This window comes from Trichechus manatus, unplaced genomic scaffold, assembly GCF_000243295.1.
Source record: "Trichechus manatus latirostris isolate Lorelei unplaced genomic scaffold, TriManLat1.0 scaffold00059, whole genome shotgun sequence".
Classification (NCBI taxonomy): domain Eukaryota; kingdom Metazoa; phylum Chordata; class Mammalia; order Sirenia; family Trichechidae; genus Trichechus; species Trichechus manatus.
In genome coordinates this window covers 1,343,124-1,361,075 of record NW_004443995.1, presented here as the reverse complement: position 1 = coordinate 1,361,075, position 17,952 = coordinate 1,343,124, and the positions used below count along the sequence as shown (strand labels likewise).

The 17,952-nt window shown below is 44.5% G+C and overlaps 1 protein-coding gene across 1 annotated transcript in view; it reads right to left on the bottom strand.

Annotated features, from left to right (window-relative positions):
* Positions 1-8,553, bottom strand: part of DCHS2 (dachsous cadherin-related 2) — a 384,708-nt gene extending 376,155 nt beyond the window's left edge. The window contains 4 exon segments of the mRNA XM_023733482.1: positions 6,149-6,663; positions 6,666-7,235; positions 7,238-8,114; positions 8,116-8,553. Of these exon segments, the coding sequence (XP_023589250.1) occupies positions 6,149-6,663; positions 6,666-7,235; positions 7,238-8,114; positions 8,116-8,139 (1,986 nt within the window). The 5' untranslated portion in view covers positions 8,140-8,553.
* Positions 8,554-17,952: the final 9,399 nt, after the last annotated feature.

The following is a 17,952-nucleotide window of genomic DNA, read 5'->3' as shown; positions in this document are numbered from 1 at the left end:
GCTTCTGTCCGGAGGTGAGATGGGAAGCCAGAGAGGATTAGGAGCTGGCTGAATGGACGTGAGGAATCAGGGGTGTAAAGGAGGAGTGTGCTGTCACAGTATGGGGAAAGCAATTAGAGTCACATCACAATGTATGTATAAATTTTCGTATGGGAAAAAATTTTTTTAAACAAAGGGTCTTAGCACTCTCCTACTGGGCTTCCCTGCTTTCCTTTTTTTACTCTTTTTATTAATTCCAGACAAATATTCCTAAAACCTTACTTTACACATGTCAGTACCTACTCAAAAGCCTCCCATAGTTCCCACCTGCTTCTAAAATAAATGCCAGACTCTTAAGACTGCAAGCTCTTTACAGGCTATCTCTTAACTATGTCTTCAAAACTGTCTTCCAATACTTCACCACAGGAACCAGACATGTCGTAATTATTCCAATTCATACCCTACATAGATTACTATGTAATACTAAATAGATTTTGAATTAATTTGTATTTGTTATCATATTCACTTGATCCATCTGCACTACAAAGCACATTCTCCCTTTAAATGAAGATTTTATTTCAGGAAAATTTTAAGAAATAAGCTGGCATTTGTAAGAATGATCTAGCATAACTTCCCTAATGGGCTATGAAAGTATAAATTATTTCAACAGTTATTCACTTTTTATTCATAATTTAGAAGGTGAGGAGTCATTAGCAGAGTCTGGGTTTTAGTCATTAATAAAATTAATTTATTGTCAGAGTTCATTCCTCAGAGAAAGGAAACTTACTGATCATAACTTTCATAAATTCTTCCTAAGTGATTCTCTTTTAGACCTGATCATGCCTAGAAATGCATTATACATTTTTATACAAAAAAAAAAATATATGTGAAGCTACACTGGAATGCATCACGACAAGCTGTAAATCAAAATATGTACATCACAACAAAACACCATCCTGGAAGATCCACATCTAGTGAAACTTGGGTAACGGCACAAAGAAACCTTTTCCACCAACAAGAATCCTAACTCTTACACACTTACCACTTTCTGCTACATAGTATATGTTATCTCCAATCCTTGCAACAATATTGTGTTAAACTAAATTATTTCATTCTATGGATAAGGAACTGTGGCCTAGAAAAGTTAGCATAGATAGTAAACGGTGGAGTCAGAATTGGAACCAATGTTTTCTAAGTACAGTGCTCCCTTATTCCACACTGCCTTAATAAAAGATTCCAAACAGCAACAACTGCTAAACAGAAAAAAAGACACTATAGAAGAGAATCATGCCCTGCATAACTGACAGGGGGTCAGAGGCAGGCACTGAATCTTAAGCCTGGTGTGAGTGTCCTCGAGGTGGACCCCTGAGGACACATGGACCTGCCATGCTGAGGCCTTCCATCCCAACTTATGTCGCATTGCCCAGTCCCTCTAAGGGCTTTCACAATGCTAGTATTTGTTCCCCAAGGAATCACTTTGGGAGGTCGTCTGAACTTTCCTTAAGACAGGTGGGATTCTATAAACTCATAAAAGAAGATGTCGCAAGCTTCCAAAGTATGTAAAACACATTTCAATTTCATTGTCAAAAACATATGCATCTAACTAAAACCCCACACACAGTTTAAACATCTTTCCATGCAGGAGAATTCTTTATTTGAAATGTAATTTTTAATTAGTCCTCAGCTTCTCTGTATCAGACTAAATAGTTTCTTCATCATTTCCAGAAGTCTTATTTATTAACATTTAATGATATATGTGACATGTATTAAGCACTGACTATGAATCAAGCATTGTTCTAAGTATACATGTATTAATTCATTATTCACACAGCAACCCTATTGAGTTGACCCTATGGTGTCCATATTTCACAGATGTGGAAACTGAGGCACAGTGCTCAAGGTCACACAGTTTCTCAGAGCTCAGATGAAGAGAGCAAACAAACAAACAATCAAATGCTCTCCAACACAGTCTCCATTTGGAATCTGAAGACCTGCTTTTTATCCAGCTGATTGATATGGGACATGACCTTGCCTGTTACCCAAGTAATTCTCAACCTGCATCCACACAGAGACATACACCAAATGCACAAGCACGTTTATAGAAAGGAGACATTAACAAAAATAGGAAAGTTATGAAAAGGAGCTGATTAATGAAGGTGCAAAAAGAAAAAATAGTAGAAGGGAAATGAGTTCAGTTTGGGAAATGTCAGACTTGAGGTGCCAAAAATACATCCAGGTAGAAATACACATCAGGTAGAAAAAAATGTTAATCTGCAGCTTATAAGGGAGGTTGACCCTGAAGATGTGAAAAAATAAAACTTAAGCTGTAAGAAGTACAGAAAGGAGAGAAGTGAGAGGAAGATATATACTTTGAAAATGCCTCTACCACACTGAGTGGGGTGGCCCAAGAGGCAAGGAGGAATTAGTAACAGAGAAGCAGGAAAAGAATAAAGTAACCCAAAAGACAATGAAGACGCTAAGCTGAAGAGAGAGGAAGTGGGCAAGGGACAAAAGCTACAGAGAAGATGAGGGAGGTTAAGACTAAGAAAAGCCCATTTGGTTTGACAATAAATTTGGTTTGACACTGATACCTTCTGAGAGACAGAATTAAGCACAGTGGTGGGAGGAAGTCAAATTACGGGGGGGATGACGAGTGGTCATCATTAGAAGCAGGGGCACGACATTCACAAGGGCTGACTGTACACGGCAGAATCACCTCACAATTTCAGAAACAGCTCTAAAGACAGGTTTAACCAAAACTGGTATAGAGCAAAAGAAAGAAAGAAGGTACAACTATAAAGAACTATGAAATGTAAGGGAAAGAGACAGTAAACACCAGACTAAGCTGTTAGCATGGAGACCTTGCCTGTCTCCTCACTGCTGAACGGCTCCTGGCATGCAATTTAAAAAAAAAAAAAAAAACCCTTTGCTACTGAGTCGATTCCAACTCACAGCAATCCTATAGGACAAAGTAGAACTGCTCCATAGGGTTTCCAAGGAGCAGCCAGTGGATTTGAACTGCCAACCTTTTGGTTAGCAGTGAAGCTCTTAACCACTGTGCTACCAGGGCTCCTTGGCATGTAATAGGCACTCAAAAAGTATTTGTTCACTGAATGTTCTTTATTCAATAAATGTTGTTGATTAAATGAATAAATTGATCAATTAATACACTAATAGTATTTGGGGAAATATTTGGGTATGAAGGTTGGAGTTATTTTAAGATCTGGTTATATGATAATGCCTGCAGGTTCAGCTCACACTATCGTACATAGTGTGGGATGGAGGGTGGAGGTCTTGCCTAGATGTTGAAGTGAATATTTTTGACAGTGATCTGAGGGTAAAGGTAATCATTTAGCCCAGATACGACCTGGGGAAAGAAACCTTGAGTGTCTGCAGAGTGGAAATCTTTGTCTTGTGCATGAAATTGTCCAGAGATAAAGGAGCTCCTGAGGGATGGGTTGTTAAGATGGCACTCTCCACATGGGGCAGGCAGGAGCAAGGAATTAAGAAATCCAGACAAGTGCCTACAAAATTGCAGCTGCTAGTACAGCGGTGGAAGGAAGTTAAATTACAGGGGGGATGAGGAGTGATCACTTGCAGACTTTATCATATAACCGGATCTTAAAATAACTCCAGCCTTCATACCCAAATATTCCCCCAAATACCAGTAGTGTATTCATTGATTGATTCATTCATTTAATGGCTGCTAATGGTTCTTGCACTCTATGCTAAATATCTTTGTTCTGCGCCACACTTAAACTCTTTGGAAAGTTCCAGTCTAGGCAGGGGAGTATAAAGGGTCAGCCAGCACTGGGGGGATGGCAGTAATGGGTGGCCAGTAGTGTGGTGGCAGCAGGAGCAGCAATAACAGAACAGCTCCAAGGACTAGTGATGTTTAGTGATGTGGAGTAACTTACCGTCTCCTTCCACCAAGACACCTTGAAGGTTCAAGGTTTTGTTTTTATTAGATATGGTATTCCATTACAGAGAATATGAAAAAACTTATTTTTTCCTATTGTTTCTCTTTTTTTTTTTTTTCCACAAAGGAGATTTGCATAGACAGGAAGTCTAGAAAGGAAAAATTGGTATAGAGCAAAAGAAAGAAGGTAAGAAGGTATAAATTATAAAGAACTGATGAAATGTAATTACACAAACCCTAGAAGAATGGCGAGGCCATGAGATTCAAAGTCTAGATGGAAGGGTTAGTTTTTGCAAAGTGGTATAAAGAAAGATTGGGAGTACAGGGATAGAAAGAAGGAGACAAAAGATGCTCCTGTGAAGCTTGCCTGGAAATTAGGGGACGAGCATCAGCTAGTGGGCTTACAGAACACATGGTGCTGTAGAGAGGCCACCAGAAGCTCAGGGAGTAAGAGGGTTCCTGCAATCTTGAGGGGCTAGATCACAGGAATTTCCAGAAATTCTAATCAGCATGATTTAATACTGTCTGCAGTAATACTTTGCCAACCTGGAAAGATTTTTTGTGGTTGTCAGAGGTTGAGTCATACACTTGAGCCAAGTTCAGTTCACTGTAGTGTATCCACCACATACTCAGTCATAATAATGGGATAAATTCACACTTTCTGGAAGAATCACCTCACAATTTTAGAAATAGCTTTAAAGACAGGTTCTAATCAAAAATATCAGAATTAATCCACTTTGCATATTTTCCTTGAAGAGAGCCAAGCTGCATTATTTCATACCAAGATCCTTGGGGTCTTCCAGATGGAAGAAATTTTGGAAAACATCTAGTCCAACCTCTCATCTATAATAGTTTCATTTTTAGAAATCCGTAACAGAAACTACTGAGGTACACTGGTCATCCATGTGCTCCTCTGAATTTCCCAGCCTCCTTTGCAGTACATCTGAGAACATATGGCTGAGCTTTGGCCAGTGGGATGCTGGTGGAAGTGATTTAAGTCACTCCCAGGCCTGGCTCTACCTTGCATGTACGAGGACCAGCCCCTCTGCATCACACTGAACTTTGCTGGAGAGATAAACACACTTGTGTTAATCACCGGTATTTGCAGATTTGTCTGTTGTAGCAGCTAGCATTAATTAATCTTCAAGCCTCCTTTTTAGTAACCTAGCAAATCAAAGAGTTGCCATCACACTAGAGAAAGGCATGGAGATTATTATTATTACCCACAGACCCAAAGGTTTAAAAAAAAAGAAAAGCAGCAGTCATGAAACCCATTTTTACAGCACAATGGAACTTCTTATCTAAATAAATCCTTATCTAATTTTTTTTTTAGATGTAACTTATAATAAGGCTAAAGCCTCAACCCCCTAACTGAGAACCAGGAAGTAACCAATAGAAGTTTTAAAACAACCCAGTCTGCAGCTTAGTAAATGCTCTTGAGCTTCACTCACCAGTTACCCCTCAGGTTCTATTTACCTATTTACTCCAGTCCTAACAGACTTGGAAATCTGGTTTGTTATCTCACATCAGATAAGAGGAAACTGGAAGTAGTAAGGAGTGGTGCTAGAAGGAAGCACATGAGAAGAGCAAAACATGACATTCTGATAGTGGAGATATCAGAAGAACTCTAAAAGGCAACATACCCACAAAGAAAGCAGAGCAGAGTGCCCCATTTTTTAAGGAACGATTCAGCCTCCCTGTTCCTCAGAGTCCTGAAGGCATCACACTGCCAGGACCTCAGCCCACAGTTGGCGCTAATAATGATAAATTGATGTCCTCAACTAAACTTTGTAAGCTTCTAAAAAAGACACCAAAAGGCTTAAGGAGTCTCTGTTAACGGTTACCCAAAACAGTTTCAGTGTTTAAAGGCATATACTTGGTCATTTGAAAAACTCATTTATGAAGGCCACCTTATTTCCCTAGGATGCCACATAACGATGCTTAAGAATATGACATTGCCATGAATGGGTAGTTCTTCTCAAATTGATTTGGGCGCACAGATGCAGCATAACAGAAACCAGGTTTCCATAAAAGCAAGAGCAATATCCAAATTCTACTTTATATAAAGTAGAAATGACATTAGGATCTTGCAGTCCAACCACCTGACAGAACTATTAGATGATCAAGGGCACATATTCATTTCACTCTAGAGGAGAAACCAGAGACATCACAGTTCTCGTTCCTCGGACATACAACTTCTCCAACCCTTCCCGCGGCGTTTCAGTTGATCCACAAGCTTGACGCGCTTACCTGCAGAAAGCAGTGTCCGACTGGGCTATGCTCCGCAACGGTAGCATTGTACACCTGCCTCCGGAAGATGGGCTCGTTGTCATTCACATCATCCACGGTGATGCTCACCCGGCAGGTGGCAGAAAGCAGCGGCTCTCCGAGGTCCTGAGCCACAACTTTCAGCTCCACCGTCTCATGGACCTCTGGGTCTAAAGTCCGCATGGTGCTGATCACACCACTTTCGGGATCAGTGGTGAAGTATGGCCCGCACCTCACCGTGGACGACAGAGTCTCCGGAATGCAGTGAGGCAGAGGTTGGATCAACGCGTAACGCAGCCGGGCGCGGTCTGTGCCAGGTTCGTTGGCATCCGAGGCGCTGATCAACACGACTGCAGTGCCTGGGGCTGAGGCCTCAGAAACTGAGGCCCGGTGGTGCTCCTGGCTGAACAGCGGCGGCTGGCCGTTGAGGTCAGCGACACGGAGCAGCAGCATCTCCTCGGGGCTCAGCGGCGGGATCCCTGCGTCGTTCGCTACCCGTCGCGGTTCTCCCGGTCCAGGGGCCCCTGGACGCAAAGAAAAAATACTCCGGAGGAGCCGCCGGGTCTCAGCGCCAAGGCTCCCTCCCCACCCTCCAAGGACAGTGAGATGCCTCCGCCTCCGAGGCCCACACTAAGCTCCCCAGCGGCCTCCTCTTCCTTCTCCAGGTCGCCGTCTGCGTCGGACGCCGAGATGAGAGCCACATAGTCGCCGGGCTGGGCGCCTTCAGAGACGCGGGCGGCGCCGCCCTCGGTGAGGAAGAGCAAGTGAATGGCAGGTTGGTTGTCATTCACCTCCAGTACTGCGATGGACACGCTCACGGTGGCGACCTCGGGCTCGGCGCCTCGGTCCCAGGCCTCGACCAGCAGCTGGTGCCAGGCCTGCGCCTCGCGGTCTCGCGGTCTCTGCACTCGCACCACGCCGCTCAGTTCCTCCACGAAGTAGGCCGCGTCGCCCAGAGGCTCGCCGCCCGCCCCGGGCGCTTGGCGGGCGAGGAGGCGGTAGCGCACGTGACCGTTGGGCCCCAGATCGCAGTCGGTGGCGCGCACGTGACAGACCTCGGCGCCCGGGGGGTGTCCTCACGCAGAGCCGCGCGGTACTCTGCTTGCTCAAAGACTGGCGGGTTGTCGTTCTCATCCAGCACGCGGAGCTCAACTCGCAGACGACCGGTGCGCCGCGGGTGGCCGCCGTCCCACGCCTCGATCTGCAGCTCGTGCGCCGCAGCCGCCTCTCGGTCCAAGCGCCGCAGCAGCACCAGGTCCAGGGGCCCCAGGGGCGACGAGGAGGCCAGCAGGGGAGGCGACGGTGGCCCCAGGGTTCCGTAGCGCAACTGGAAGAATGGTCCTTCGGGGTCCCCGGTAAGGTCGGACAGTTGCACCAGGGTGTAGCCCTGGGTGCTGAACAGCCCGGCGTCGGGGTCGTGGGCACCTGGCAGGCGGAAGGCGGTACCTGGCGGGCTGAGTTCGGAGACGTGGAGCTGCAGGGAGTCACGGGGAAAAACCGGCGAGTGATCTTTCACGTCGTTGACTCTGATCTCCACCTGCACCACGGCGCCCAGCAGCGTAGCGGCCACGAAGCCGTAGCGGTCCAGCCGCTCACGGTCCAGGCACCGCGCGGTGCGGATGATGCCGCTGTCCAGGTGCACGTGGAAGTCGTCCAGCAGCGGGGAGTCGTCCGAGTCCTCGGGCGGAAAAAAGCCACCCGCCTCCTGCTGCTGCGCTATGGGCAGCCCGGCGTGGATGTCTCCAACCAGCGTGTCTGGGGGAAGCCCCTCGTCCATGGAAAGGCTGAGGTTGAACACCTGGGCAGATGAGCCCGAGGCCGCCCACAGCCACGCGTGCAAGAAGAACCCGAGCCGGGTGCGCGGCACCCGGGTGCCGCCGCCGCCCGGCAGCCTGCGGAGTGACCCTCTCCTCCCAAGGAGCAGGAGGCGCTTCCGGGAGGCAGCCCCCCCGCTGCTGACGCCCTTCGTTCATCCTCTGACCGGCTCACTTCTCCGCCAGCTACCGGATAACTGCCAGCTTGTGTCGGGGGTGGCAGGAAAATCCAGAAGCCTCTTCAAGTGTCTGAGCCAAAGAAGAAAAGACTTTGGCAAAGAAACCGACAGACCCAGGAGTTCCTGAGGTTATATCTGCGACTGTTGAAAACGTCCTCCGCCTGCAGCTCACGCAGGTAGGGAAGCTGGAGCCGCCTGTGCCGCTGCAGCCACCTTTTCAGCCCCTGGAAATCTTTTAACGAATCTCATCTCTTTTTCTCTCTCCTTTTATTCCTTTTACATTTGTTCTTTGTTCTGCTCAGCTAGTTGTTTCCCCCTGGTTAAGTCAGGTGCTTTTTTTTTTTTTTTGCCGAAAAGGCGGAAATTATTTAAAGCGCGTACACCCAGGGCGAGGAGGGGGGTCAGGCCGAAGAAGGAGGTGGAGTTAGGGCCGGGAGGCCGCGTGTGAGGGCGCAGGGCCCGAGGGGAGGAGAGAGGGAGGGAGGGCTCGGGCTGCGGCCGCATAGGCTGCTCCCGGGGCGGCAGCTCCCCGCGGCGTCTCGGGCGCCAGCACAGCGCGGCTTCGCTTCCCACCCACTCCTACCACCTCCCTTCCGCGCCTTGTGACGCGGCGCACACAAGGGCAAACTCCAACCTGTGAGTCGCGGCTCTGCAACAAGGCGCGTTCGCGGTCAGGCGGGGGACGGAGAAGCCAGAAGACGAGAGAGAAAGGGCCCTGAGGTTTGGACCGGGGGACGCGCAGCCCTGGCCTCTGCTCAGGCTTTGCTTGCAAAGTGGCGATGGGTGGGGACAGGGGAGGAAAGCAGACTCTCCTCACCCTCCCTCCTCTGTCTGCCCCCTAGACGGTTCCTCCAGCAGACCTGATACTTGGCTCTGGCTGAGTGGAGAGGGTGGGGGTTGTAATCACTTTGGGGAGCCAAACTTGTGTTCTCCATTTGGCTAGAAGCTCGTCCCCAGCGGAAGGACAGATGGAGTCAAAGGCCTACGCACAGCTGGGGCCAGGATGACTGCCGAGAGGGGAAGGTGGAACTTGGGAAACCTTGAAGAAACCCGAGAAATCTGTGACACACGTGGTGCAAACCACGCTTTATTATGCCGCGCTACTGCTCAGCGACGTATTAGCGTCTTGTCACTTCCCTCTGCCGCCAGGAATGACGACAATAGATTCGGCTTGCAGACCCTTTTTATGCATTCAGCCCCATCACAGCACTTGTTGGATGTTTTCACGATGCAGATTTATGGGCAGAAAGACTGGCGGGCTGAGGCCGACCACCTCCCAGAGCTCCATCACAGCCCTTAAACAAGGAAGTTTGCAAACAGGGCAACTACTGATACCACTTTCAAAACTAGCTTGTCTCTCAGCCCAAGGAAAATGTCAGTAAATTACCAGAGGCGCAGATTTCTCTTTAACTACACATAATAATAGGTAGAAATTGATAAATGACTTCTGATAAAGAATGCCTGAGGAAAGACTATCTGCCCTCTTAGGAATGGCTGGCCACATTCAGTAAATGGTTTCTGCAATTTTGCATTTAGGCCGAAGGGAAGAATTAATTTCCTAGATATTGTTCCACTCCTTCAGGGAGGACCAAAAGCCCTGCATAGTGGTTCCTTTTAATATATGATGGAGTTGTGTGTAATTGCTAATCCACAGTCACACCTTCTATACTGCTGACAAAATAATAATAAAAGTATTTATTTTATAGCAGATATGTTGCATATAAATGGAAGCATTATTAAAATAAGTTCAGCTTCCTTTTACTAATGAAGTCTCCTTACCATTAAGGAGATTTGTTACGAGTCTTTAGAGCCTTCTTGCACCTCAACTGCTCCAACCTCACCCTAACAAATCCTTATGCCTGCTTGTCTCTTTATAAGTAAATCTCAGCCAAGTGTCCAGATTGATGCATTAAAGCTAAATCAAATCATGCTACCCCTCTACTTAGAACCTGTTAACGTATTTCCATTATGCTTCGATTATTGGACTCTTTCAGCTAGTAGGAGACTCTGCCTAACATTGACCTACCCACCTTTCTGACCTCATTACATACCATTACTCTGTGTCCAGCCACACTGCCTTCTTTCTGTTCTTGGTACCTTTGAATTGTAAGAGCCTTTCTGTGCCTGGAAGGTCTTTCTTCTGCTTTGCAAAAATCTGGCTGGCTCTTTCTCATTCACATCTCAACTCAAATGCCAACTGTGTAGAAAGATCTGCCCTGACCATCCTACCTCATGTAGATTTTCCACCACAAACCCTATATCCTCATATTTCATTCACACCACCTAAGGCACAGTGGTTAATCATTCGGCTGCTAACCAAAAAGTCGATGGTTCAAACCCACCAGCCACCAGCCTCTCCACAGAAGGAAGATGTGGCAGTCTGCTTCCATAAAGATCACAGCCTTGGAAACTCTGTGGGGCAGTTCTCCTCTGTCCTACAGGGTGACTATGAGTTCGGAATTGACTCGACGGTTGGTTTGGTTTATCAGTACTGAAATGATTTTGGTTTATTCATTAGATTATTGTGATCACAACCCTCCTTATGCACTTTAAGCACTGTTTGTTGTATCCCAGCCCATAAAGCGGTACCTAGCCATGGTAGCGCAGTGGTTAAAGCGTTCAGCTGCTAACCGGAAGGTCAGTGGTTTGAACCCACCAGTGGCACTGGTGGAGAAAAATGTGGCTGTACACTCCTGTAAACATTCCAAACCAAACGCATTGAGATGAGTCAATTCCAACTCATAGCGACCATACAGGGCAGAGTAGAACTGCCCCATAGGGTTTCCAAGGAGCAGCTGGTGGATTCAAACTGGTGACCTTTTGGTTAGCAGCTGAGCTCTTAACTACTGTGCAACCAGGGCTCCCTTGTGAAGATTACAGCCTTGGAAACCCTATGGGGCAGTTCTACCGTGTCCTGTAGGGTCACTATGAGTTGGAATTGACTTGAGAGAAATGGATATTCACTAAGTATGTGTTGGATGGATGGATGTTTGATCAAACTGATGAGTAAATGGACGGATGAGCCTGTTAAAGGAGGAATTCGAAGCCGTAACTCGGAATTAATTCACCATGAGATTCCTCCTTGTGATGAATTGTATCTTTGCAATCTTACTCATTGTAACCATTCCGTAGGGCTTCTTGAACTATCAACTCATGTTGCAAAATGTACTGTTACAAATACTACTTGAGTCTAAAAATAAGGGAAAAGCAGCTAATCTTTCTCCACCATTCAGTGACACATTCTTTATAAACAGTTGTTTAGGAACAAATGAAAAATCAGGAACGTAAAACGTTTATTTCCTCATTCGTTTTTATGCTTTACAGTTCAAGTATGTGCAATTCAAGCTCTCCTGCCCACTTCGCAATGCCCTGCATTGAGCATACTGAACAGCATTCTAGAACTGAAGATGCAGTTTGCTGGGGCAGAAGAAATGAGCATTTCTAAATGTGCATAAAATAATTTTAGATAGAACAGGAGCCAACAGCCAGCCAGAAATATGTCAAAGTCTGACCCTTTGAAAGGAAGCGTCGTGGTGTAACTGACAAGAAGTCTGGCTTTAAAGTGGGGTAATCCTGGTTCCACTTTATGGTTTTCAGCAAGCTATTTAAATCTTGTTAAGCCTCTTGTGAAGGTCCCTAGGTGGCTCAAATGGTTTTTATATAAACTACACCATTATTAGAGTAAAAAGAAAGCTGAAGAGTGAAAGAGGATATTTGTCATGCATACATCAAACAAAGGACTCAGAGAGAATATTAAGAACATCTATAAATCAGTAAGTTCTCTTGGTAGCACAAACAGTTAAACCCTCAATTACTAGCCAAAAGATTGGCAGTTTGAACCCACCCAGAGGCGCCTTGGAAGGTATGTCTGGGGATCTGCTTCTGAAAGGCTGCTCTGCACACATGGGGTTGCTGTGAATGGGAATGTACTCAACAACAAAAATGTCCCCTGTTAAGCCTCCCCTGTTTATTAGGGATGATAATATCCAATTTACAGAGATATTATGAGCCTTATACTAGATAATGTATGTGGATTAACATGTAGAAGACATTCAATAAATACTACTTCTCTTGCTCTCTGTTGTTAGTGTGATGAAAGTTTCAGGGATGAGGTATTTTGGGATTCTCAACAATACCAACTCTTACTGCTTAGCCTCCTCCAGGATATTTGGAGAGGGAAGATGTAAAACTCCACTGTCATGAACAGAAACTGTCATGTACAGAAGGGCCCAGGACAGATCTTCACCAGGTGTTACCTGGTTTAAGTAGTACAAGAAGTTCATCTTCAAAAACGTCTTTTTCTAGACTGTAGATAGTCTTCAGCTTTATAATAGTTAATGCAAAGTTATTGAGTGCCACACACTGTTCAAAGCACATCATATCAAGCCTCCATTTTACAAATGAGGAAACTGAAGTTCAGGTGCATTACAAGCACCTGACCGACATCACATAGGTATAAGTGGTGGAACTGGAATCAAAACCCAGGCAGCCTGACTCCAGTGCCCATGCTTTTCAAGCTCCTCGTTGGACATTTATTCTCTCTGTGATTTTCTTTAAGCAGATTGTCTTGCTTCTGATTTCTCATTGAAATCCGTACAGTGAGAGAATAAGACAATTGAAAAGACCTGGGAGACCTGCAGAAAGAGGAACTGTGGGCAGCATGTTTGTGTGAAGGGTGGTGTCTTAGTCATCTAGTGCTATTACAACAGAAATACCACAAGTTGATGGCTTTTAACAAAAAGAAATTTATTCTCTCAGTCTAGTAGGCTACAAGTCCAAATTCAAAGCATCATCTCCAGAGGAAGGCTTTCTCTCTGTCAGCTCTGGAGAAAGGTCCTTGTGATACATTAGTCTTCCCTTGGTCTGGGAGCATCTCAGTGCAGGAACCTCAGGTCCAAAGGACGTGCTGTGCTCCCGGCACTGCTTTCTTGGTGGTATGAGGTTCCCATGTGTCTCTGCTCGCTTCTCTCTTTTATGTCTCAAAAGAGATTGGCTTAAGACACTGTCCAATCATGTATACCTCATCAGTATAAGTGCTGCTAATCCATCTCATTACATCATAGTGATAGAGTTTACAACACATAAGGAAATAGCATCAGATTACAAAATGGTACACAATCATACAGTACTGGGAATCATGACCCAGCCAAGTTGACAGATTTTTTTGGGGCACACAATTCGATCTATGACAGGTAGAGAAGCACAGAATAGACACAAGGAAGTGGCTACTTGAGAATGCAGCAAAAGAAACCAAGTATTTTGAAATGGTGCTTAGAGCCAAGTGAGGCAGGTCATGTGGAACACATAGGATTTCTCCTCATCTTCTCTCCCAGGGGAAGGTCCTCTGAGGGGTAGGAAGGACACCATGACAGCAGAAAGTCCCCTTGCCATCTCTGGCTCAAGTGCTGTCTTTCTCAAAGTGCTTGAGCAAAAGAGCATTTGGAGCTATATATGAAGTGGAGATACTTTAGTGTAGAATATCGTAATCTGCATTTCATATCTGTATAAATTGTGTGTTCTTCAAGTCTTAAAATCAGAATCCTGGACCTGATGGGGATCTTAATAAGTAATGAAGTCCACTTCATATCTTACGATCTAAGCCTTCCCGGAGAGATGATAGTTTTCCTCCATTTTCTTAACCTAAGAACTAAAGCCACAGCTACTCATTCTGTTTTCTCAGCGCATTAGAATATGATTACATTTTATGGAATATTAGTCTCTGTTTCTGATAACTACATATATTTATTTCCTCTGATTCTTTGGGAAGATGAGAAAAACTGGTCAATAATTTCTTCATACCAACATTTCATTGTATGGTTGAAAAGAACATGGCTTATCATGAAGGAGATTTAGATACACTGTATCATATCATGTTTCTCAAATCTAGTAGAAGCTGGAATGTAAGAATGATGCATAGTAAAGTTGCCCACATTTGAATATTGTAGTATGAGTAGGTCTGGTACAGAGCCCCTATCTTAAGTATTCCTTCCAATTTCCCCTGACTCCCCTTACTTCCTTATTCTCCTCCGCAATTACTGGTAAGAAACAAACTTCTCCCCACAATCTCCATCAAGCTCAGGTGGCCTTCAAAGACCAGTCAAACCTTCTCAAAGCCATATATATAGCCTCTAAGATGTAGCTTCTCTAACACTGTCTTTAGTACACCCCCCATCTTGACTTTCCTGAAAGCCTTGATTTACATGAAATAATCCCAGTTCCTCATTTTCCCATCCCTTTAATCATTTTTTTTTCCTGCTCTCTGAACTCTTTCTAGTTTCTTTCTATACTGTATAAGATGGAAACAAAAATCACATACCATTTTCTAACAGGGCCTATGCATTGCTGACTTACTTCTTCAATCAGGAATGGAAGCCAAGTCCAATAGGTTCTTAACAAGTAGATGGTGGAACAGGTGTGACACCGCCATTTCAATAAAGCAACACCTTCTGGGTAGATAATTATTCAGTGTGGAAATGTAATTTATTTGCTTTTCCTCAAAGGGTTTTTAGAATATTCATGTACTTGTATAAACAGCATGAAGGATATAGCTAGTGAAGAAAAAGATAAATAGCATTTAATCCTGCCCATTTTTTCTAGGTGTAATTGCTTTTTGTGTAAAGTAAACGAAGCCTATCCATTTCCTGGGACAAAGCAAATCTCACTGAAATATATATATACACATAATATGTGTTGTACTAATTCCAAACGAGAAAGCAAAGGAAATACCCAGAATCTTGCCAATCCCACAAATATTCAGTGAGAAAAACACCTGGATTCTCCCCAAGCCACAGCTGTGCAGTTGGAAAATGCCTGGATCCTATTGAATCAAGGCAGTCAGGGAAAAGAGCCACGTCCAGCCCAGTGTTTCTACTCAGTGTGACACGCACACATGAATGCTATTTGATCAAGACATAGTTATTTTGGAAATAAATAGATCCTGCTGGATTAAAGCACAGTCCATGAGTAGCATACTTGGTACAGATCTATCTATGAGATACCTCCTGAGTACACAGAAGGTTGGTAAGAAGACTTGTGCCACAGATTTTTGGCTATGTCACTGTCTCAGTTATTTTTTCATGGAACTTATGTGGATCTGGCAGCTCTCCTCCTTGATTATGTCTGTCTGGATCACACTGGATCTAGGTGTTTCCATCCTGGTTCTTTAGATCCAGCAGTGTGTCTGTATAAAGAGAAATGCAAAATAGAATATTTCAATCTTGTTTTCTATTATGATATATTATCAACAGCACAGTAACATCATCACAATAGAAATGTTCCAGGCCTTTCTGTTTCTGGTCACAAGTGAACTGGAAAAAACAAAAACAAAAAAACTTTATCATCAGAATTTACTTTTCCAAAGATTTTCATCTTTTTTTTTTTTAAATTGATGTAAGTTTCTTTTGCGACTAAAGAAACATTCTCACTACATTTTCCAAATAATATTTTTAGGAATCCATGACAAAATTACCGCTGTTTGCCCAGAAACTAACCTGAAAATTAGGCATATATTGTCAGAATCAACTTGACGGCAACAGGTTTGGGTTTTTTGTTTTTTGTTTTTTGCCCCCTCAGTTTCTCATGTACTATGTACTTTAATTAAATAATCATTGCATTTAAGATTTAGCTATGTTAAGGAATGCAGAGGTCAGAGGTTTCTTGTTGTTGTTGTTAGGTGCTGTCAAGTCGATTCCAACTCAGGTGACGCCATGTGTGCAGAGTAGAACTGCTCCATAGGATTTTCAAGGCTGTGACCTTTTGGAAGCAGATCACCAGGCCTGCCTTGTGAGCTGCCCCTGGGTGAGTTTGATTTGTCAACCTTTCAGCTAGTAGTTGAATACTTAAGCATTTGTGTCACCCAGGGACTTTTAGAGGTTTTTTTTATAATTTATAAGAAGTTAATCAGTGTTAATATGTTTAGATTGAAGTCCGAACTAATCCTGAGGAGAGAACCTATATGCTATGAGAAGTCACAGACTTTAAGTTTGAGGGTTCTAGAATTTTGGGCCTTGGGACTGTGTCTTCCACCCAGTGATGTCCCCCAGAAGACAAGATTGCCATCCCTGGAGAGGTAATAGAGCCCTGGTGGCACAGTGGTTAAGAGCTTGGCTGCTAACCAAAAGATCAGCAGTTCAAATCCACCAGCCACTCCTTGGAAACCCTGTGAGGCAGCTCTACCCTGTCCTATAGGGTTGCTATGAGTTGGAATTGACTCCATGGCAAGGGGGCTTGGTTTGGGTTTGGCTAGGTAATAGTAGGAGCAGCTTCATGAATTCAGTTGCTCCTTATCTATCCTCTGTTGGCTGCCAACTCCTTATTTCCCATAACTGTTTGTATCCAGCCAAAAAAAAAAAAAAAAGAGAGAGACAGAGAGAGAAACAGGGCAATGAAATTCTGGAAGTTCTTGGCCTGGCAAGATGCATTCAATTAATAAACCTAGTCTGACAGGAAAGCAGGCCTAGATCCCCTGGTCAAGGATATCCATTCTGACCACGGCCACACTGAGTGTTTAAGCCATCAAATTGAACTCCAGGGTATCTGCAGTGAGTAACATTACTGCATTTGCAGGAGCTTCTCTTCAAACGTTGCTTACTGTGTCTGCAAACGTATATATATTTTTCCTCTACCTTCATAGGTTTTTATCCCTCATCTTTTTCTTTATTTATAAGTGCAGCTTCCATGTTTTTGCTGGATGCTTTATCTTCAAGATCTCCTTTGAAGGCCTTCAGCCTCTCTTCTCACACTTTTTTCTTTTCTTTTTCTTCTTTTTTTAATCTCCAGGCTGCCTTGCTTCACCTGTGGATTTTATTCACTGTTCTTCCACCTTTTAAGCTCTGGTTTCCAATCCAGGCATAAAAAGGAAGCTTAAAAATAACAGCCATAGGAAAGATAAGGACTTCAGGGGACACAGATGAATGTTTAATGCTGAGAAGCAACCACCAGCAATCAGAGATGTGATCACTCATTTTTAGCAAGTGTATTGTGCAGTCTATCAGGAAAAAGGCCATGCTGTACCCGGCTGCAGAGAGGGGCCACAGCTGCCAATCCTCAGACTTTGCAGGTCCCCAGAGTGAATGAGTCCAGTCACCCAGACGTTCCTCTGCAGGATTGTCACCAGCAGCAAAGTCATGTCCACAAATCAAAGCAACCAGAAGGATTATCTGAGACCTCACTTTCCCTTGCTTCTAGACACCCATTCTCATAGTCCTCTGTTGCTATTGTCGTTGTTAGTTGTCTAGTCAATTCTGAAGCATGGCGACCCCATGTGTTACAGAGTAGAACTGCTCCATACAGTTTTCTTGGCTGTTCTTATGGAAGCAGATTGTCAGGGCCTTTCTTCTGCAGTACTACTGGAGGAAGAACCCCTAGTGGCACAACAGTTAAGCACAGGACTTCTGACTGAAAGATTGGTGGTTCAAACCTATCTAGCTGCTCCTCAGAAGAAAGACCTGATGATCTGGCTCCGTAAAGATTACAGCCTAGAATACCCTACGGGGCAATTCTACTCTGTTACATGGAGTCACTATGAGTTGAAATTGAGCACCTAACAACAACAATGACTACTGGTTGGGTTTGAATTGACAAACTTTAAGTTAGCAGTTGAGCATGGTAGGTAGAATAATGGCCCCAGATGATAGCCACATCCTTCTCCCTGGAACCTGTGATCTTGAGATGGGGAGATTACCTGGATGGGCCCAATGTACTCCTAGGGGTCCATATAGTAACTGAAAGAGGGAAGCAGGGTGGTCAGAGTCAGAGAAGGAGATGGGACAACAGAAACAGAGGTTGAAGTGAA